The 24,541-nt window shown below is 36.8% G+C and overlaps 3 protein-coding genes across 10 annotated transcripts in view; 1 reads left to right on the forward strand and 2 right to left on the reverse strand.

Annotated features, from left to right (window-relative positions):
* LOC127832613 (protein O-glucosyltransferase 2-like) overlaps positions 1-24,541 on the forward strand; it is a 209,525-nt gene that overhangs the window by 60,186 nt on the left and 124,798 nt on the right. The gene's annotated exons all lie outside the window — the stretch shown is intronic.
* Positions 1-24,541, reverse strand: part of LOC127832615 (F-box only protein 15-like) — a 126,569-nt gene that overhangs the window by 6,433 nt on the left and 95,595 nt on the right. Inside the window, exons 8-10 of the mRNA XM_052358141.1 lie at positions 14,044-14,179; positions 10,926-11,008; positions 1,699-1,754 (exon numbers count right to left, since the gene is read on the reverse strand). Coding sequence (XP_052214101.1) covers positions 1,699-1,754; positions 10,926-11,008; positions 14,044-14,179 — 275 coding nt within the window. The remainder of the gene's footprint in view (positions 1-1,698; positions 1,755-10,925; positions 11,009-14,043; positions 14,180-24,541) is intronic.
* On the reverse strand, positions 16,164-19,624 carry LOC127832611 (uncharacterized). The gene is made up of 3 exons (XM_052358130.1): positions 18,998-19,624; positions 17,682-18,673; positions 16,164-17,182 (listed from the first exon to the last, which is right to left on the reverse strand). The coding sequence occupies exons 1-3, from the start codon at positions 19,330-19,332 to the stop codon at positions 16,830-16,832; spliced, it is 1,680 nt and encodes a 559-aa protein (XP_052214090.1). The 5' UTR covers positions 19,333-19,624; the 3' UTR covers positions 16,164-16,829.

Here is a 24,541-nt window from a genome sequence, read left to right on the forward strand (position 1 = left end):
CCGTGACCTTGACCTTTGACCTAGTGACCTAAAAATCAATAATGTTCATCTGCGAGTCATGATCATTGTACCTATGAAGTTTCATGATCCTAGGCATAAGCGTTCTTGAGTTATCATCCAGAAACCATTTTACTATTTCAGGTCACCGTGACTTTGACCTTTGACCTAGTGACCTGAAAATCAATAGGGGTCATCTGCGAGTCATAATCAATGTATCTATGAAGTTTCATGATCCAAGGCATAAGCGTTCTTGAGTTATCATCCGGAAACCATTTTACTGCTTTGGGTCACCGTGACCTTGACCTAGTGACCTGAAAATCAATAGGGGTCATCTGCGAGTCATGATCAATGTACCTATGAAGTTTCATGATCCTTGGCATAAGCGCTCTTGAGTCATCATCCGGAAACCATCTGGTGGACGGACGGACGGACATGAGCAAAACAATATACCCCCTCTTCTTCGAAATAAGGGGGGCATAATGAGAAAACTGCCCAACTTCCAGCAACCATGTTATTCAACTGACCAGAATCATGTTTGAACTCAACTCTCATATCAAGGAAACAAATGTTCTGAGCAAATTTCATGAAAATTGGGCCAAAAATGTGACCTCTACTGTGTTCACGTTTTCACTAAATACATATAGAGAAAAATGCCCCGTCCACTGGCGGCCATGTTTTTTCACCGATCCCGACCATTTTCAAACTCGCCATATATCAATAAAACCAATGTTTTGACCAACTTTCATGATGATTGGGCAAAAATTGTGACTTTTAGAGTGCTTACAATGTTTCTCAATAGTCAAATAGGGAAAACTGCCGCTATATACATATAGAGAAAAATGCCCCGCCAACTGACGGCCATGTTTTTTCACCGATCTCGACCATTTTCGAACTCGTCCGAGACATCAATTTAACCAATGTTTTGACCAACTTTCATGATGATTGGGCAAAAATTGTGACTTCTAGATTGTTTACAAGGTTTCTCTATAGCCAAACAAGGAAAACTGCCCCGCCCACTTGCGGCCATGTTTTTCAACGGATCGGAACCACTTTTGAACTCATCCAAGATATCATCAAGACAAATATTTTGACAAAGTAACATGAAGATTGGGCTTGAAACATGACTTCTACAGTGTTTACAAGTTTTTGTGTTTTTTTTACCTAGTGACCTAGTTTTTGACCCGTCACAACCCAGTTTCGAACTCGGCCGAGATTTCATTGGGACAAAGCTTCTGACCAAGTTTCATGAAGATGGGACAAGAAATGTGGCCTATAGAGTATTTACGAGCAAATGTTAACGGAAAGACGGACGGACATACGGACATACGACGGACAAAGACCGGTCACAAAAGCTCACCTGAGCAATCAGGTGAGCTAAAAAGTTCATTCTCAGGGTCAAGTTTGGTCATGAATTTAGTTAGAATTCAAAGAGGTTAGATGAAACTACAATTAACTCTTTTAGCGCTGAAACCGAATTTTAAAGGCCTTTGCAAACAGTTTGGATCCAGATCAGATGCCACAAAACATTGCGTCTGATCAGGATCCAAACTGTTTGCTATTCTGGTTTAGGTTTTTGAAAAAAAGTGAAGAAAATGATTATTTTAGAAATTCAGCAGACACCAATTTAGCAGACGACAAATATCCCAGCATGCGAAGTGTTAATTGACTTTCATGCATTCTTTCATTTGCACCACTCACCATAGGCAGAGTCTATATCATCCGTAATCAAAGTATGTCTGTTGACATCAAATGGACTGAAAGTAAAGTGCATTATTAAAACACATTCATAACAGCAAATGGCGAACATAAATATTCTGCATAATTAACAAACGTTTACAAAATGCCTATTATATTTGTGTTGCTGAATTAAAAAATTTGCAACAGTGTTTTTTTTTCCCTCCAAACACCCTTCAAAACAGGTGAAAATGCCTATTTATTTATACTATCAATCATAAAAAGATCAATATGATAAATGCAGTTATGAAAACATAAATAGAGAATATTATGTGAGTTTTTGATAAAGATCAAGTTTATCATGCGAGGCTTAGAACCATTATCACGCGAGGCTTGCCGAGTGCTACCATGGTTCGAGCTTCGCATGATAAACTTGATCTTTATCCAAAACTCACATAATATTCCATTTATCATATTATTTCTTCCCTTTTTCCATAAATAATTATCAAATATAGCATTTTTTTTGACAATTTTGTTCTCCGTTACGGTTGACAAAACAGATCCTCTATTTTTTGGAAAAACAGAGTGTGATCTAAAATAGCAATAGTATAGAGCTCAATTTTCAACCCATGCAAAAGACTTCGGACCGCGGACATTTCCGATAAAATTTGCTGAGGTCTGGGATAATTCCCAAAACTGTCGGACCTCGTGTCAGAAAAAATATACAGTAGACTCTGCCAATACCAGACTCTCTGAATACCGGAACTCTCCCTATTCCGGAGATTCGGGCCAGTCCCGTATTTTCTCCTTCTATTTCTTTGTTAAAAAATGTTGAATAAACCAAACTCTCTGAAAACCGGAAACCGGACGGGTATCTCCGTAAATTTGGTCATTTTCAACGTAAAATACATTGTGTATATCGGACGGTCTAAATTCTCAAGATGCCCGAGGCGTGAAAATAACAATACCTAGTCAGCACAGCGAGTGTGGTGTCACACATTTTGCTCGCGCAATTATCGACAATCGGATTAAACATACCATAAATGTGTCAAGTCGTTACCGCGCTATGGGAGTCCGATTAAGTTATGTTAAACAAACTGTGAATGTCTATAATAGACGTGTGGTAACACCAAAAAGTGATTGACTCGATCCTTTTATTAATTATTTATTATCGCCTATGATAAACAATTTAATTAAAAAATTAATGCATGCCGTTGCGAAGATCACTTTCTTGTGATCTTCTCGGGTATTTTAAAAGATCTTATAGCCATGTTTTTAACGCTAAAATGGTTGTTTGTTTGTTTGTCAGATATATGACTGTTAAATATCCATCCATCTGTATGCAAATTCATTCATTGCCGTTTACTAATTTCGAACACATCTAAAATGTTGCAGCCTCCAGCTAAACGCAGACGTGTAGAGCTTACGTTAGAGGATAAGATAAAGCTCATCACGGAATCAACAGCTAAACCAAAACCATCTCAGAGTGATCTTGGACTTTTTCGTGAAATCGTAAACTTCAAGAATTAGTAGGTTTTGAGATTATGAATATCTTAAAAAATAATTATAACCCTGTTTTTTGCTTGTGTGTATGTTTTATGAAATGTGGTACATGTATGTATTGAATAATAAATCGTGTATCTACAACAATCTTATTTGTGTCGTCACTCGCCTATATGACAAATGCCACGTACGTACATGTATAAAGCACCATGCTTGCTTTGGGATTAATCAAAACAAGTCGGTATGGATTTTTTTTGCTTTTAATCGATTAAAAACACATTTTTTAAGAATGCAATTAACATCATCAGTACCTGCGTACAGTTATCACATGGTACATGTAAATGTATATGGTTTGTTTTATTTTTATGTGATTCTGAACACAATGCATACCATGTATATTTCGGCAATATGAAAACTCTTGGTAAACCGGAACTCTCTGAAAACCGGACGATCAGGCCGGTCCCGAGACCGTCCGGTTTACAAAGTCTACTGTATTAGGAAATTAATATGCTAAAAAATGCGAACTAGTTCATGTTTGTTTTACTTTGATAGATTATTTAAATTTAAAATTTAAACTGATTTTACCAACCAGTCAAACTTGCTATCTTTGATGGTGATGCAGGGTTTTTCACTGACACCCAAAAAAGTTGTCGCCACTTTTTTGCGACGAGAAACCTTCGGTTAATCTGACCTTATCTTTAATGACAATCATTTAAAAAAAAAACTTACAACTAAATACTGTCACTGACTATGTTATTACTTTAATAACTATAATATCCTGTAATTACCCAAATTACAAGAAGTAACTTTAATAAGTCTTAATTCGCTTTATTTGTATATCAATCAGATAAACATAACAGGTGACCAAAATAATCAAATAATGTTTATTTGAGACAAGCTAAACGTTTAATTGACTTCAACCCAAGAGTTGGCATGGACTAGAAAGGAGTCCTTGGACACCATGGAGTGGTCCGCTGCAACCACAATGGTCTTTTTTTCTCCAGACATGTGATGAGCATGAACTTCTAATCACAAACACTATCTTGCCCCTTCACACCCGTTACCGACCGTCATGGATGCATCCTCGCTCAACCCACCAGTATCTTATTGACTCTGTTATCTTGAGAAAGAGTTACAGGCGGGATGAACATTGCCAAGTTAAAGACTGCCAGCTGCAAGCTTTCCTTTGTAAATGCTCTGGAAGCGCGTTGGATTGGGCATTACTCAGAAAGCTGATTTATGCTACAACCACAGACACCCTTGGGGCAAGAAACACAAGGACTGGTTTGATGAGAGGACATTAAACAGTTTTTGGATGAGAAACACCACCTCCACAAAGCCTACCTCAGAAACCCAAAGTCCGTAGCCAGGAATGATGCCTTCAACAAAATAAGCATAAACTATGTCAGATACAAGATGCTTTGATCAGAAAAAAAGCCGTTGAAAGCTATGCCGATAGGAACAATTATAAGAAATGTTACGACGCGTTAAAAGATGTGTACAGACCCACTATGTTTTCTCTATCAAACTTGCAAAGACATGTGCATGGGATAAACACTAAATGCCCCTTTTTGAATGTAGGGCCTTTTCCGCCCTATGCCACGGGTCCGAAATTCGGCCCCATTCCCAATGCAAATCTGGTTGTTTTTTTCCCAATTGAAAAAAAAATCCCAATTCCAAATTATTTTTTTTAACCTTTAAATATATAAGTTAACCTGATCCAGTGTACAAAATAGAACAAGGGCTGTTTGTAAAACATGCATTCCCCCATATGGGCTGTCAGTTGTAGATGCAGCCATTGTGTGAATACGTTTTTTGTCACTGTGACCTTGACCTTTGACCTAGTGACCTGAAAATCAATAGGGATCATCTGCCAGTCATGATAAATGTACCTATGAAGTTTCATGATCCTAGGCCTAAGTATTCTTGAGTTATAACACGGAAACAATTTTACTGTTTCGAGTCACTGTGACCTTGACCTTTGACCTAGTGACCTGAAATTCAATAGGGGTCATCTGCCAGTCATAATCAATGTACCTATGAAGTTTCGTGATCCTTGGCCTTAGCATTCTTGTGTTATCATCCGGAAACCATTTTACTGTTTTGAGTCACTGTGACCTTGTGACATGAAAATCAAAAGGGTCCATCTGCCAGTCATGACCAATGTACCTATGAAGTTTCATGATCCTAGGCCTAATTAGTCTTGAATTATCATCCGGAAACCATTTTACTGTTTTGAGTCACTGTGACCTTGACCGTTGAACTAGTGACCTGAAAATCATTAGGGGTCATCTGCCAGTCATGATCAATGTTCCTATCAAGTTTCATGATCCTAGGCGTAAGCATTCTTGAGTTATCATCCGGAAACCATTTTACTGTTTTGAGTCACTGTGACCTTGACCTTTGACCTAGTGACCTGAAAATCAATAGGGCTCATCTGCCAGTCATGATTAATGTACCTATGAAGTTTCATGATCGCAGGCATGAGCATTCTTGAGTTATCATCCGGAAACCATTTTACTGTTTCGAGTCACTGTGACCTTAACCTTTGACCTAGTGACCTGAAAATCAATAGGGGTCATCTGTCAGTCATGATCAATGTACCTATGAAGTTTCATGATCCTAGGCCGAATTATTCTAAATTTATCATCCGGAAACCATTTTACTGTTTTGAGTCACTGTGACCTTGACCCTTGACCTTTGACCTAGTGACCTGAAAATCAACAGGGCTCATCTGCCAGTCATGATTAATGAACCTATGAAGTTTCATGATCCTAGGCCTAAGCGTTCTTGAGTTATCATCCGGAAACCATCTGGTGGACGGACAGACCGACTGACCGACCGACATGTGCAAAACAATATACCCCCTTTTCTTCGAAGGGGGACATTCCGGAAACCATCTGTAGGACGGACCAACCGACCGACATTTGCAAAACAATATACCCCCATAAAAATATTGCATAATTAAATTATCTGTTGCCTTGAAATTGTTTTAAAAACAGTAAAATATGTATAATTGATTATTTAAGACTTTCGTTCTTTTCTCCAAAACCGGTGTTTCGCACGATTTTTTTCACCTCAAAAAAGGCCAGGCATTTCCCCCAAAATCAGATAAAAAACCCTGCACTTATCACACATGTTCATAATATTTTGTAAAATTTTAATAATATGTTATCAAAATAGTCGTTATTTACCAGTTAACGGCTTCTTTGAAATATAAGAAACACTATTTACATGCGATTATTTTCCCCAATTATTTGCGATTAATTTTTTTCCCAAAATGGGGTTTTTCACGACGCGAAATTCCCAAAATTCCAGTGTGGCGTTTTCCCAAAATGGAAAAAGGCCTGGATATTTAACAGAAATTCGTGTATTTGGAACAGTATGGGTTAAAAGAAATGTTTTCTGGAAATGTAAAGTATTACAGACCAACAAACAGACCCATTGAATAAGTGATTTTAGTTTCCCCACATACACACCTATTCCAAGTGGGTATATATGAATTGCCTTTTGAGGAAAACTATGTACAACAAGCAAATTCGTTGAATTGATATCCCCCGCAAATATGCTTCTGGACACAAAGGTGTTATATTTGACACTCAAAAAAGCATTTTTTTCAAGATTCAAAGGGCCATAACTCCGTTATTAACAGATGGTGTACAATACCATATGGCGTGCCTCATCCTCTTATTGATATACAATATATATATATACTCCTACCAAGTTTCAATGAAATCCGCCAAAGCATTTCCAAGATATGGTTCCGGACACACAACAAAAGCATTTTTTCAATATACAAAAGGCAATTTCTCCGTTATTAAGAGATGGTTTACAATGCGTTTTGGAGTGCATCATTCTCTTATCCATATATATACTCATACCAAGTTTCAATGAAATCCGCCAAAGCACTTCCAAGATATGGCTCCAGACGGACGGAAAGACGGACGAAAAGACGGACGGACGGACAACGCCAAAACAATATCCCTCCGCCTATGGCGGGGTATAATTATCAGAGTTAATACATTGCTATCAGGTGTTTTAATTTTCTTCTACTACAATTTTGCATTCTATTTAAATTAGGTAATTGCACAACATTTTAGAACTACCAATTATAAAAACCTGTTAAATTGATATTGATAAACAAAAAAAAATATCCATAAAACTTTAATAATTTGCCTTCAGTGATTTTGGCATGAATTTTCAAGCTTTAAATATTCATGAAGTACACTATAATCAAATTCAATAGCATTGGTTATGTTTCAAGCCATCAGTTACCAGCATGTATGTTGAGTATTGGCTCCTTAGCAAGTATTAAACAATGTGTTATCTCTGTTTCATCTTATATACCGGTCACTACAAAGTTTATTAACAACAGTTATCAAACAGGTATATAAAAATGATCAATTATGAACAATGACAATTTGGGTGAATAAATCACTTGAATAGGCTTTTGAATTGTCCAAATTATAGTGATCTTATTTTTAAATATACATAATTAAAGGGGTAGAATGATGGTTAATACCTTATTATATTTTGAAAAATAATATTAAATTTAAACAAGACTGGATTAAATGGTTGCTGGACACATTAATTTTGTTTGTATAATGTCTCCATTTTATAAACGCTCATTAAAACATTTGGATACCTAAATAAGAAATTGTCGCTACAGGGACTTTTAGTATGCATGGGACAATTGGTAGTAGTAATACTATATTATGAAATGTACATAAATATCCACGATACACATGCACACTATTACTAAGAGGACTTTAGTGAAGTTAAAATTTCATGGAAGTAGGTTTTGTGTAGGCAAAAGTTTGACTCCCACTAAAGGCATCTATGTAAAACAAAAAATAAAACATCTTTTTTAGATAAATTCCGTTTTGAAAACAAAGAATATGCATTGTCATGGGGAAATACTTTTCATTTTCCCCTTTAAACATTTGGATTTTCTGATAAGATCATTCACTCAATTAACAAACTTTGATTCAAAGAGGTGAGGTTTTTTGGAGCCTAAAATCTTTTTGTGCCCACTGATGTCTAAAGATTCTGTTCAAACCTTTTGAATCTTTTTATTTTATCATAGAACAATATAACATTTATAAAGGCGTATGTGTCACTGCTTAAATTGTTTTCAACAGAAAGGGTCAACTAGGCTAAAGATAAATCACAGACCAGAATGATAATAGACCAGTATTGGTAGTGCTTTTGTTATTTAATTATGGCTAGTTAATTCAGACAGTTTAACGAGATATGATCCATTGTTTAAATATGCTTTGTAACTGAATGATCCCAGAGCCCAAATTTCAGCAATCATGGCAGAGGCCCATTTGTTATTATGTTGCAAAAAAACACGCTCCAGGGGATTTTTTTTTAAAGTTTTAACATAAGGCATTTTTTTAAATACAAAGATTTTGAGAATAATTCTTTATAAATCGTAAGGGCTGGAAGGAGGACGTTCTTTTTAGAATATTTATCCAATACTTAAGCTGCAGTGTCGTTTTCGTTTAAAATCCTGTCCGGTATTCGGCCCCAAATCGGGTCCGGTATTCGGCTCCATTCCAAATGGAAAAAAGTGACGTAGCAAGCTCCAAGTGTCATTCTAAGAACCAGTCAAATATATTGCACAGTGCTTCGTGACGCAATTTTGTGGTTTAATTGCATTTAACTGGCTTCAATCATTCTGGTCATCGTAAATCCAAAACGGGGAACCACACGACCGTTGCTTGTTTCTTGTCAAGATTGTATGCAACAAGAGATGTGTTCGTCAGAAACACAATGCCCCCTACTGCGCCGCTTTGAAATAAAATTTATATTTATTATTTGGCAGGTATAAAAATCATCTCCCTTTAAAGCTTATAACTTCCCTTGGACTTTGTTTTTTGTTTACCTTTAACATTGATGACCTTGACCTTTCACCACTCAAAATGTGCAGCTTCATGAGATACACATGCATGCCAAACATCAAGTTGCTATCTTCAATATTGCAAAAGTTATGGCCTATGTTAAAGTTTTCGGACTGACGACTGACAGACAGACAGTTCAACTGCTATATGTCACCCTACCACGTTGGGAGGCGGGTCTGTAGACAGTAAAAAATGACCAAGTCAGACATCGCTGACTACCAAGGCCTGTGGTTTATCAAAGAGATCATAGCCACAGTTCATCATGTATCTATGTATAAGTCCACAGGTAAGTAATGAAACCAACCATTCACAAATTAGTACAGGAAAGAAATGATATTATATCATTTAAAAAAAACTTTGACAAATCAATAATTTAAGTTATAAATAAACAAAATACAAAATCTTAAATTCTTAGTAAGGAAATATATAATCTGAGATTTATAATTATATAAATTACTTCCCTTGAAAATAATTGTCTCTAACAAATCTCGATTTTTAGTAGCAAATAAGTATAAGCCACTACCGTGACTGTAGATTCACAGGTAACCTTGAAGTACCTTAGATACTTGTATGCACAAAAGTGTCATTGTGTGCTTGGCTTGACCATAAAATGTCATTTTGATTATGCTTCAGTTGTATGGTTTCTTATTATTATATAAATAATAATTATCTCCCTTTAAAGCTTATTAATTCCCTTGGATTTGTACTTTCCACCTTAGACCTTGACCTTTTACCACAATGTGTTTGTCAGAAACACAATGCCCCCTACTGCGCCACTTTGATTTATTTAAAAAAAAATAATTTGGCAGGTCAGATAATTATCTCCATCAAAGCTTATTAATTCCCCTGGATTTGTATTTTTGACCATAGACCTTGAAGAATTATCTTGACCTTGAAATTTTACCACTCAAAATGTGCAGCTCCATGAGATGCACACGCATGCCAAATATCAAGTTGCTATTTTCAATATTGCAAAAGTAATGGCAAATTTTTTTTTTCGGACGGATGGACAGACTGACATACTGACTGACGGACAGTTCAACTGCTATATGCCACCCTACCGGGGGCATAACAATAAGCAGTAGAAGCGGCTGTTTCAACAATTAAATAACTTGTAATGCTAAAAAAAAAACTCAAAAACTTTCAGCAATTTTAATTGAAAGTTTTACCCCATTTTTTATAGAACGGTTTTGTTAAGTTATTTTATTGTATTAAATATTGTTCAAAATTGTGAACGTCATTATAATAAAAATAAACTCTATACAGTGTAGAAGGTATTTTCTATTGTTTGGTTAGAGAAGAATAAGGTCCGGGAAAACCTTGTAAGGTTCGGTGAATTTTAAAAAGTTTTCGGACCTCATGTCCCGTAAGATTATTTTGTCTTTTGCATGAGTTGCAAGTTTATATGATCATTGTTATACTATCGATTTTCATCTGGTATTAGGATACAGTTCTGTTTTTACGTTCTCATGAGTGTCAAACAGGGGACCGTTCCAATAAACATTGTAGCACACATTTACAATACCATACATTTTTCAAGATGCATAATTGCTTAAGTCCATATCATATGATTATAAATTTGCAGTACTTAATTAATTATATTGGTATCTTTAGCGCCGCATATAATAACGAGCATGGCGAGCTAGTTCGTCTACTTATGAAGAGTACAAAATTCTCTCATAAGTTAAAATTGTCGTACGATCATTTATGAAACGGCCCCCAGAAGTCTGACAGCAGTATAATTGTATTTTAATACTGGGTGCTGGCAAATGTCGCAGCTGGAGAAGCAAAGTTCATATTACCAAGCAGATGGTAGGCCTTAAGCTGAATGCAGCACCGTACCTGACTGAGGACCCCTGAAGACATCGTTGTAGCAGCAGATTAAAGTGCAGGCCAAGGCAGACAAACGCTAGACCACCATCTTCCTAAATGAATAACATTTAGTTACAAACGTAAAGTAAGCATTATTCCAAACTTGAATTTACTGTATTCGGACCTTTAAGAACAGGTTAGGTACTATTTACCAGAACTTTATTCCAGTATCGTTACACACTGATAATGACATGCCACTTTTATGATCACGACACAAATGTATCATGTGCTATATGAACCATGTCATGACAAAATGAGTCTAGTATACCAGTATAGCAATTATTCAGTCTGGTCAGGAGTTAGGCTGGTACGCTATCAAGTCAAGCAAGGCTTCATGGTCTCATAAGTGGACAGGAAAGCTCCTGCCCAGACTGCACAGGCTGGTCCGCTATCAAGTCAATCAAGGCTTCATGGTCTCATAAGTGGACAGGAAAGCTCCTGCCCAGACTGCACAGGCTGGTCTGCTATCAAGTCAATCAAGGTTTCATGGTCTCATAAGTGGACAGGGAAGCTCCTGCCCAGACTGCACAGGCTGGTCCGCTATCAAGTCAATCAAGGTTTCATGGTCTCATAAGTGGACAGGAAAGCTCCTGCCCAGACTGCACAGGCTGGTCTGCTATCAAGTCAATCAAGGCTTCATGGTCTCATAAGTGGACAGGGAAGCTCCTGCCCAGACTGCACAGGCTGGTCCGCTATCAAGTCAAGCAAGGCTTCATGGTCTCATAAGTGGACAGGAAAGCTCCTGCCCAGACTGCACAGGCTGATCTGCTATCAAGTCAATCAAGGCTTTATGGTCTCATAAGATGGCAGGAAAGCTCCTTCCCAGACTGCACAGGCTGGTCCGCCATCAAGTCAATCAAGGCTTCATGATCTCATAAGTGGACAGGAAAGCTCCTGCCCAGACTGCACAGGCTGGTCCGCTATCAAGTCAATCAAGGCTTCATGGTCTCATAAGTGGACAGGAAAGCTCCTGCCCAGACTGCGCAGGCTGGTCCGCTATCAAGTCACATAAGTGGACAGCAAAGCTCCTGCCCAGACTGCACAGGCTGGTCCGCTATCAAGTCAAGCAAGGCTTCATGGTCTCATAAGTGGACAGGTAAGCTCCTGCCCAGACTGCACAGGATGGTTCGCTATCAAGTCAAGCAAGGCTTCATGGTCTCATAAGTGGACAGGAAAGCTCCTGCCAAGACTGCACAGGCTGGTCCGCTATCAAGTCAATCAAGGCTTCATGGTCTCATAAGTGGACAGGGAAGCTCCTACCCAGACTACACAGGCTGGTCCGCTATCAAGTCAATCAAGGCTTCATGGTCTCATAAGTGGACAGGGAAGCTCCTGCGCAGACTGCACAGGCTGGTCTGCTATCAAGTCAATCAAGGCTTCATGGTCTCATAAGTGGACAGAGAAGCTCCTGGCACAGACTGCACAGGCTAGTCCGCTATCAAGTCAAGCAAGGCTTCATGTTCTCATAAGTGGACAGGAAAGCTCCTGCCCAGACTGCACAGACTGGTCCGCTATCAAGTCAAGCAAGGCTTCATGGTCTCATAAGTGGACAGGGAAGCTCCTGCGCAGACTGCGCATTCTGGGCTAGAGAAGAACTGGCCATGTATGGCATGTATGGTATAAGACCCATTATACCATGACGAGGCCTGGCCATGTATGGCATGTATGGTATAAGACCCATTATACCATGACGAGGCCTGGCCATGTATGGCATGTATGGTATAAGACCCATTATACCATGACGAGGCCTGGCCATGTATGGCATGTATGGTATAAGACCCATTATACCATGACGAAGCCTGGCCATGTATGGCATGTATGGTATAAGACCCATTATACCATGACGAGGCCTGGCCATGTATGGCATGTATGGTATAAGACCCATTATACCATGAAGAGGCCTAGCCATGTATGGCATGTATGGTATAAGACCCATTATACCATGACGAGGCCTGGCTATGTATGGCATGTATGGTATAAGACCCATTATACCATGACAAGGCCTGGACATGTATGGCATGTATGGTATAAGACCCATTATACCATGACGAGGCCTGGCCATGTATGGTATAAGACCCATTATACCATGACGCGGCTCATATGTAAAATCCTAATTCTTCTTCTTCCCATTAATTGCAGGGCTCCTCTGAAGCATCGATGCATTTTGACTATTGAATGAGTCTTGGGCCTGGATATAACCAGTACTTGGTGTCTTTGGGGCAGATCTAAAGAACGCTCCAAAATTGGGGATCGAACCCATGACCTCCCGATTGCTAGGCGAACACCATATACACTACAGTACATGTCATTAAACTTTTTAAGCATAATCTTTTCATTTGACAGTTTATATGTGCATGTGTATGTGAGATTTCAAAAGATATTAAACCCTTTCCCACTTAAAAGCAAATTGAAAATGGCTACGTGCAAACAGCATAAAAGCAGAACAGCCTGCGAGTAACTCGCAGTCTGTTCAGGTTTAATGCTGTTAGCTGCTCATCAGTATCTAAGGGTTGGAATTGAAGCCTTTAAAACTTGAATCTGGTCTTATGCTGTTAGCTGCTCATCAGTATCTCAGGGTTAGAAATAAATCCTTTAAAACTTGAATCTTGTTAGAAAGGTCTTTAATTAAGTTTAACTTTCTAAGGGACTACATGTGCGTCAAAAAACATATCTAAGTGGTAAAGGGTTAAGAGCATTTGTGTGTTGGCCTTTCCAAAGAGACAATATGAAGAATAAAACAGTTAAGGGGCCACTATTCACACAACAATTCTTAGACTTAAGTCTTAAAATAAAGAATATCCTTCAGACTGGTCTGTTCTCAAAGTAAAAAACCGTTCAATATGACACGAAATTAAAAACCTTTTACTACACAATTTATCATTTACAACAATTTATTTATGACATGAGCAGTTTTAGCCAGTATATACTCAATATTCGCTGAACTGATTCTCTTGGCTGTTAGTCTATTTGTTATGATTAAGTCTAAGAATGGATAATGAATGCGTGCCAAGGTTACTGCACATTTCTATCTCTGTCTCTACTATTTCCTTAATTCTATTAAAATTGTTATGCACATTGTAAGCACTACCTTCCATGTGGCAATAGCCAAGCCTTCTGGTAGGTTGTATATGTTGACCATGCCATCTGAGCCAGCAGGTTTGTTGGATTGTAGCCACTTGGTCCACGCGAGGTCAACATGCACTAATAGTGACTTCGAGGTGGGTCTACAAAAGCACACAAAATACAATACAATCATGCAATGGGCCTACAGGTGGATCTGTATAAGGGTTAGGCTATAGAAAACTAGGAACTACAGTCAAACTTCTTTTACTCAAGATGGATGCGGATTGACAAAAATACGTTAAAAGGTTTTACAGTTACTGCAGTTACCATATTGAGAAGTATTAAACCTTCTACATAATACTTACGCTGTTCAAGTATATTAGACACATGTTTATAAAATAGACATAGTGCAATAAATCTACTAAGAATTATTATTTATTTTTATAACCAATATTTATAAATTGTATGCTAATAAATTATTCTAAATGATGTGTTTTCAGAACACAACCCCTTAATTTATTCGCAGATATGACAAAAATTAAATGCTATGCCCCTGTCAGACAGTCCTTACAGAGAGGTGTGAATAACCTGCTGGAGTTATCGAGCGTGAATTTAAATGTGAGATATGGATAGGGAACCAGCACATGTGTTCAAGTTACCACGTTATCTATGTTGGAGTTAATTGTGATAATTTCTTTTTGAAGTAATAAGGATTTTACCCTCTTCATAGATTTTTTGAGCTATCCTATGTTTTGGGGTTCTTGATGCTTGATTTAAAGCACTATACTGTACTTTAAACATTTAACAGTTAACCTTTTTCCCAAATAAAAAGCAAAGTGATACTGGCTTTTGCAACCAGCATCAATTTAACCAGAACAGCCTGCGAGTAACTCGCAGTCTGTTCAGCTTTTATGCTGTTTGCTGCTCATCAGTATCTATTAAGGGTTGGAAATGGAGCCTTTAAAACTTAAATTTAGTAATAAAGGTCTTTAATTAAATGTAACTGTCTATGGGACTACAAATGCGTTAAAATACGTATCTAAGTTGTAAATGGTTAAACCAAGTAAGCTTAAAAGTGTGTTTTTACACCGATCTGAGCCATTTTCCAACTTGTCTGAGATATCAATAAAACCAAAGTATTGACTAACTTTCACGATGATTAGGCAAAACATGTGACTTCTAGTGTGTTCACATGGTTTCTCAGTCATATAAGGAAAACTGCCCCCCCCCATTGGCGGCCATGTTTTTTGACTGATCAAATCATCTGAGAAAATAAATAAAACCAATGTGTTAACCAAGTTTCATGATGATTTGGCAAAAAATGTGACTTCTGGAGTGTTCACAAACTGTTTTTACTATATAAATATAAAGAAAATGCGCCCCCCTGGCAGCCATGTTTTTCAAAGGTCCGACACCATTTTTGAACTCAACTCTCGTGTCTAGGAAACAAAGGTACTGACCCAATTTCATGAAAATTGGGCCAAACATGTAACTTCTAGAGTGATCACATGTTTTCACTATATACATATAGAGAAAACTGCCTGGCCCACTGGCGGCCATGTTTTTCACGGATCTAGACCATTTTCGAACTCATCCGAGATATCAATAAAACTAATGTTTGGGCCAAGTTTCATGATGATTGGGCAAAAAATTTGACTTCTTGACTGTTCACAAGCTGTTTGATTATATAAATATAAGGAAAACTGGCCCATCGTCCTGGCAGCCATGTTTTTCAACGGACCGGAACCATATTCGAACTTAGCTCAGGTATCTAGGAAGCAAATGTTCTTACCAAATTTCATGAAGATAGGATCAAAAGTGTGACTTCTAGAGTGTTCACATTATTTCACTATATACATATAGAGAAAATTGCCCCGCACCCTGGTGGCCATGTTTTTTCACCGATCTGGACCATTTTCGAACTCGTCCAAGATAACAATAAAACCAATGTTTTTCTTTTTTGTGACCTAGTGACCTAGTTTTTGACCATATCCTAAAAGTTCTCAGGTGAGCTTAAAATGTTGTCTCATAGACATACCATAGTAAACACAAATATTGGAATATTCAATTTGAGTGAAATTGCGTTTATTCTATTACCAATTTTGATATTCCATGCAATTCTTAATAAAAAAATTTGAACGTGAATTGAACAAGCAACAGTTAATTTATTCAGCAAAACATAGTGAAAGGTACAGAAAATAACACATAAGACATAATCAAATACATGTACAATTGTCATCAACAAAAATAAAATATAAAAACAATGATTGAAAAAAAATATGTACAAATCATAATTGTTACTCTTTGTCACTAACTATTTTTTACAACACAACACATAGTTACACTTAAAGAATAAAATGAAAATGTAAATCCTCTCCTAAACTTCACTATTCACTTTTTTTTTTACTTTGCACAATAACTACACAACACATATAATAGAGCATAACAAACCATCGCATGTAAATCATGTATGCAAGTCAAACATTTTCAAAGATTAATATAAAAACAATACTCTGATTATATGCAATTGAAATGAAAAATAAAAGTACATGTATGAGCAATAAGGGTTGATTCCTTGCAACAGATGATAGCATGTTTTTAAATTGTGAGGCAACACGTAAAATCCTGCGGAGTTATGCAATTGCATAAAGCACTCAATATGAAATCCATGCTGCCAAGAATTGTATAATGAATGTACTTGTGCAAAAAAAATCTTGATTTAACATTACTTAGCAACACAATATATCATTAATATGAATGATGATAAAGTACACATTCCAAAATGTTTGTAACTAAACTTTTGAAACAAAACTATTGTACTTTAAACACCAGAATTTTGTCTGTCTCATATTGTCCCACAATGATTGAGGCTGTGCTCCTGTTGTAGCAGACTGAGAATGGGTATCTAAGTCCATCACTACTGGTAGCGAGAGTGGACAGCTTCTTCCTGCCTTCCCCATCCAGCTGTAGGAGAGTGTGAGAATCCCTTCCACAGACCAGCACCTGTCCTTGAGCTGTCACATGAATACCAAGTGGACCTTTTAGGTCTGGGTCTGTGAAGGTGCAGAGTATGCTACCATCTCTAGCCAGGGTGAGGACCTTGTCATGGTCACAGTTGGTGACAAATATCTTGTCACCTGTTGGACTCGCTGCACATGTCGATACTGCAAAGGAGAATAGTATCAATGTAGTTAATTGTTACATAACAATTATGTTCATAAGACACATTATTCACTTTTTTCAAATTTATAAAGTATGGTTTTGTTACTATTCAGCTACAATTAAACATGTATGCATGCATAATTATTTTATGCTATTACACCATTATGTACAAATGTATAGCATTTTCACAATAATACATGTGGTTACTGAGATACCTACCGTACTGACATAATTATGATCATGGCATTATTTTAAATTGTATTTTATTTAGCCTCAACATTTATACAATAAAGAAACAAGTCCTAATGATACTTAGCACAGAAAAGACTATTGTAAAGTGGTTTTCAATATAATGAAAAAATCAAGTAATTAAGTTCATAGTTTGCAAACATAGTCATATCAGAAATACTTAATTGAATAAAATAAAATATGTAAACTATAAAGTTCGAAAATTGTAAATAACTTGCAAATAATATCTGGATATATCCACCATTGTATTACCGGTATTGTTTCCAGACGTATCCGCATGAAGCGTAGTCAACAGGTCTCCATTCATTGAATACTTGTAAAGTGCAGTGCCTGTGGTGAGATACAGGTCCTTCTGATCATGAGCAATACCACCGCATGTATGTTGAAACTGTAACTTCCTGCCCTTAACCAGCCGTCCACCATTCACTGAGACAAACTGGATCTCATTTGTCGTGTCCTTATCCATAGTAACAGCTACTTTACTTGGTGTGATTTGACAAATGTCATTTGGATGAGCACTTAAATCACAGTGTCCTATCACCTGGTATTGCTGATCTAGTAGCTTTACACAACAATTAAAATTATCTGCTAGAAGGATCTGATCATTAGAGAGAACACAAATGGCAATGATAGCACAGCTACTTGAACAGTCCCGTGGTATTATCACATTATACTCTGACTTTCCTTGTACAGTAAATACATGATCTGCGTAACTGAGCACAATCCTCCCCAGGCCGGACAGTTTAGCGATGAACTGTTCAATATCAATGTCAGCCTGGAATGTCAGTAACCTTTCTGCCTGAACTGCATTCTCCGACAGATAACTTTCAGACTGCCTAATTTTTTCCTGACATTTCCAACTTGCAATAAATGAAAGTTCTGCTTTGCTCTTATCAACAATATCATGAATTGCGTCACTGAGGTGTTTCAGTTCATTTTTAAGCTTGCTGCAATTGTCCAAGTCAGTCTTGAGAGAAGCTTTCAGAGTGGTCATCTCAGCATCTAGCTCTTTAACGGTGGTCTTTTCAATCTCATCTAACATTGTATTTATTTTCTTGCGTGTTTGATGTATTTCATGTAATTGTTTGTTGTATGAGACCTGCAAAGATTGCATGTTGGTGTTCCAATTGTTCTCCAGTTTCTTTAGTGTTTCCAGAATAGTTTGAATCTTTTTTGATACTTTCTGTAAGTCTGGTGGAGGTCCTTTCACTGACTCAGACATCAGGGTTACTTTAGCACATTGTCTGGAAGGAAAAAAATACTTAAATAGTATTAAGTGGTGTATACAGCCATAATGCAAAAATATGTCTGAGCTTTGGTTTATGACATGCCTTCTGTTTTAACATGATTTTTTCAGGTAATAGTCTGACATGTGGAATGTATTCATTTTTATACTGATACCAATAGACACATTATTAATAATTGTTACTAATATTTTTTATTCAAATTATTCAAATTTCACATAATATTTTTCTTTATAAATTTGTCAATAATTGATCAGAAAAAAATGAATAGTCTATAATTGATGGCAACTAACATATTTGATATCAAATACATGACTAAATTACCTGTGATTGAGGAAAGCACAATTAGTGCAGCACAGCTGACTGTGGTCATTACAAAACATTTTTAGATCTTCCTCCCCATGAAGGTCACATTTCCGAAGGAAATCCTCCACTTCCTTTATCACTGGCCACTTAGATGTGTCTCCCCTTCCATATGTCACATGTTTCCCAAACAACTGACCATGGGGGTTTATACATTTTGCACAATAAAATTTTTGACAGTTATTACAGTAAAAGTCAGCCCACTGGTCAATTTTGTGCTCTAGACATGACGAACAACAAAAGTCTGTAAATGAATCAGAGCCTTTATCCATAGTTGACTGAGAAAAGGTCGCCATCTTGAATACTGAGTTTAAAAAAACAATCCTGTAATAGCTCAATTTAATGTTAACTTCAATATTTTCCAGTACCACAGAAATACTGTCCAAACAAACAAACCATTAAATACTTATGTCAGTTTTCAAGCAACTAAAAATTTGTTGAACAAGATATAAAACTTTAGATTATTTCCACAGTTTGGGTTATTTTGATCAAACCCGTAAACTGAAGTCACTAAGCAATCTGTCCCATGAGTATAAGGTTTCACCTAATCAATATTCATACAGCAAGTTTGTACGTCGGTTTAAAAGGTGTACAGACACAATGAAATACCCCATGTATTAACTTATTGATCCTCTACTTAGGTTTACATAAAGCACACTATTTTGTGAAAAGTTTAAGAAAGATACCACTCATAAAGGAAACCTGAAACGTTGCATTTATAAATGAGAGATTTATGCTCCTTAAAAATATATCTACAATCATTAAGCTGATGTAGCTGCCTTATTACAGATAACACAGTAAATTGAATGTACATATTTCTGTTTGAAATGTCATACAAGTAAAGAACACAATGTGTGTTACAATTGTTAGACTATACATATAACATTCAGGGATCATATTTTTTTCGGTTTTGTCGGTCCTAGACCGATTGGGGTCATGAAAGACCGATTGAAAATCCCAAACAGTCGGTCCGATTCTGTGTGCTAAAATGCCCATGTCATGAAATCGATTACACAGTGCACATGCTAACATACCCTAATTACTAGTATTTCGGTTATCTGTACCATTTACTGCAGACTCTAAACCGGTCAGGACGAGTTTATTGCGTGTCAGACGACTACTATCAGAGTATGACCCCAAGCAGCGAAAATTCGCGCGGTTGAGTATTAGTCATGCATGAATAACCCCGTGTCAATATCAATCGATAATTTCACTGGCTTATACCTAGTACACTAATCGGTCCCTAATGTGTACTCGTGACGATAAAATCGTTGACAGTTACTTCGGAGATGAAAACTTCAATGTTCATAATCCTCGTGGAAAGTGTGCATTTCATGCATGATACAGAGAACCTTCATACAAACAAAGAAGAAAATCGGATATTCTGCAATAATTCATATTATTGTGGGCGGACCGAATACACTGAAAACATGCGCTGTAACTAAACAAAACATGCCGATACATTTTCCACCAGCGAACTGACTGGCAATAACTAAATGAAAGTTGCGGATCTGATTGACAGAACAGCCGAAAGTTATTTTATGGGCGGAACTTCACATAAAATAGTACACAAGAAAAATAATATACTTAGTATAAATCTGAAGTAAAAATCGTGTTAGAATCAAAATCATTCGTGTACTTGATTGTTTGTTGTTGAATAACTCACGACCGGAAGTTTAGATGCGTGGTTTCAAATCACTCGTGCTTCGCACTCGTGATTTAATCCCTACGCATCTTAACTATCGGCCGTGTCAACTATTTGGTTTTGTTGTTGCCAGTATCCAACCTACGCACAGACATTTGTTAGGTTCAGTGCATGTATGTAAGCTATTTTCGAGTCGACAACGATTTAAAACATCGGTATAGACTTACACAGATAATTAATATTGACAACGATGAAAAAAGTCAGATACAACAGCACACGAAACAACAATAAAAGAGAAAAAAAAATCATAAAACCAATTGAGAAAACTCGTATGTTCCGTTTAAAAAAAATGCCAAAGGCAATTAAACTTGTACATTTATTATACCACCGTCATGAATGGCAAAATCAATGGTATATATGTTGACGTAATTTGTCATGATTTCGGATATAAATTTTCGGACACTTTCCCCATTTAATCCAGACCGATTGATGTTGCGGGAAAATATGATCCCTGATAACATTATGTGATCTTTATGGATCAACATCATCCATGTGACATTCTCACAAAAAATTAACGCGAAATATGTTTATTTCATGTTTATTTAAATTAACCGTTCTTTAAAATGAAGTGTGTTTTTCGTGTACATTTAAATATAAAACAATCTTGCACTCATCTGAGTTCAAGTTCAAAGTGACAGTGTTTTTTTTACCGATCTGAGCCATTTTTCAACTTGTCCAAGATATCAATAAAACCAATGTCTTGACTAAGTTTCACGATGATTAGGCAAAAAATGTGACTTCTAGAGTGTTCACAAGGTTTCTCTATAGTCATTTAAGGAAAACTGCCCCACCCTCTGGCGGCCATGCTTTTTTACCTATCGGGACCATTTTCAAACTCATCTGAGATATAAATAAAACCAATCTTATCACAAAGTTTCATGATTATTATGCACATAATGTGACTTCTAGAGTGTTCACAAGCTTTGTTTACTATATCAATATAAGAGAAATGTGCCACCCCCCCCTTGCAGTCATGTTTTTGAACGGACCAGAACAACTTTCGAAACTGAACTCACGTATCTAGGAAACATAATTCTGACCAAATTTCACGAAGATTGGACAAAAATGTGACTTCTAGAGTGTTCACATGTTTTCACTATATACATATAGAGAAAACTGCCCGACCCTCTGGTGGCCATGATTTTTCACCGATCTGGACCATTTTCGAAATCGTTTGAGATATCAATACAACCAATATTTTGACCAAGTTTCATGATGATTGGGCACAAAATGTGACTTCTTGACTATTCACAAGCCTTTTTTACTATATAAATATAAGGAAAACTGCCCTGTCCCCCTGGCAGCCATGTTTTTCAACAGATGGGAACCATTCTCAAACTTAACTAGCTTATCTAGGAAACAAATATTCTGACCAAATTTCATAAAGATTGGGCGAAAAATTTGACTTCTAGAGTGTTCACACTCACTATATACATATTGAGAAAACTGCCCCACCCACTGGCGACCATGTTCGTCAACGGACTGGAACCACTTTTGAACTCAACCAACATATCATTAACATTTGACAAAGATTTTGACAAAGTTACATGAAGATTGGGCATGAAATGTGACTGCTACAGTGTTTACAAGGTTTTTCTTTATTTTGACGTAGTGACCTAGTTTTTGATCCAGCATGACCCAGTTTCAAACTCGATTGAGGTATCATTGGGACAAATGTTCTTACCAAGTTTCATGAAGATCGGACACGAAATGTGGCCTCTAGAGTGTTTACAAACCAAATGGGGACGGACATACGGCCGACAGACAAAGACCAATCCTAAAAGCTTACCTGAGCAATCAGGTGAGCTAAAACCAACATATGTTCTTTAAGATCACTATAAAATTCGCTATTAAAACTCTATCTATCATTTACCATCCCTAAGGTTTGTCACTTTATTACCCCTATTAAAGCGGGTATATACGATTTTAATATGTGTTAAATTGTAATATATTGATACAAATATGTTATCATAACACACAATATGCAAGAAAAATGGTACCTTTAAGAGGAATTTCATAAAATGCAGCAAATACAAATTAGCGCCCCGAGCCGATTGTGACGAAGAAAATTCCTACATATTTTCCTACAATAACCGATGCATTCATCTTTTTAGTGAGTGTTCGTGTGTCATATGAATCGATATTGCTGAAGGAATTTAAAATGAACCGTGAAACTTAATTTAGATTCACATCGTACATGCATTATATACATGCTGGCGAATTCGGCTGTATAACAGCTTTTTCGATTTCAGAATTAAATATATGGCTAATTTTGCATTTTTCATCAAATGTTCTTCTTAACTTTTATTTTAATTTATATTAAAATATATGTATAATAAGTTGTTTTACACATTTTATATTTATTAATAAATATTTGAGAAGATCGTATATACCCGCCATTAACACACCATTTTTACTACTCCAGTTAACCATTGTTGTTTAAGACACCTAATCAGAAGTTATTGATTTTATCAGGCATTCACACCATGGTATTTTTATTATAGGGATCGCTAATTGCTATCAATATATGCATCTTATTGAAATAAAATCCAACTGTTTTTGTACTTCACTGTTGAAACATATGTTGATCATCATCTATGATATGAATGAGCCATGGGATGGGAATATTAAGCTTAATACATGCACAGACTCTAGATGTCATATACATACGCTCCATGATGCATGTGCGCAAATTGTTGTCCCAGATCATAGTTGCAATAATTCAACTCTAAGCTTTATACCCCAGATCTGCCATAGCAAAAATTATCAAAGGCTCTGGGAGTCCGTTTATATGAACTATCCCAGATCACTGCTCTGGCACAACACTTTCCCCTTAATCCTTTTTCCACTCAGAAGCAAAGTAGAAATGACTATGTGATAACTCGCAGTCTGTTCAGGTTTTATCCTGTGTGCTGTTCATAAGTATCAACGGGTTTGAAATGAAGTCTTTAAAATGTGGATCTAGTAAAAAAAGGTCTTTAATTAAAGATATAACTTTCTTAGGGACTACAAATGCGTGAAAATACGTATCTAAGTGGTAACGGGCTAAATGGTATTTTTTGTTTCTACTCAACATGAATATTTTATGCAAGCATTGATTTGCAACATGATTCTGCATATTGGAGCTTGCCTTATCATTTGCCTACAAGAGTTACAACAAAGGATGACAGATATGAGCCGAGTATCACGAACATACTTACGTCGATATTTTGACTCAACTTTGAGTTTTTGCTCAATTTTTGAGATAAGTGTAAACACCTTGCTCAAGTTGGTGATCAATTAACGTTTTTGAGTTTTGAGTTGGACTCAACTTTGAGTTTGAGCAAAAATATTTGGTAGAGCGTTAAACCTGTCTTTGATCATTGAGCCCATTTCTTGGAAAGGTAAGATTCATGTATGAACATAAAGGGTCATTCATGATTAGCCAATGCGGTCTGCACAGGCTAATCAGGGATGACAATTTACACTTTAACGGTAATTTTTGTTTAAAGGAAGCCTTTTCTTAGTTAAATCGTGTTTAGGCAGAAAGTGTCATTTATGACACTGTGACCACATGCATGACTTGATAGAGGACAGAGTAGCTCCTTATCAAATTGGGTGATGCACAGGCTGGCCAGGAGCTACCCTGTCTGCATATGACACTGTGACCACATGCATGACTTGATGGAGGACAGAGTAGCTACTTATCAAATTGGGTGAATGCACAGGCTGGTCAGGAGCTACCCTGTATGCTAATGACACTGTGAACACTTGCATGACTTGATAGAGAACAGAGTAGCTCCTTATCAAATTGGGTCAAT

This window comes from Dreissena polymorpha, chromosome 5, assembly GCF_020536995.1.
Source record: "Dreissena polymorpha isolate Duluth1 chromosome 5, UMN_Dpol_1.0, whole genome shotgun sequence".
Taxonomy (NCBI): Eukaryota; Metazoa; Mollusca; class Bivalvia; order Myida; family Dreissenidae; genus Dreissena; species Dreissena polymorpha.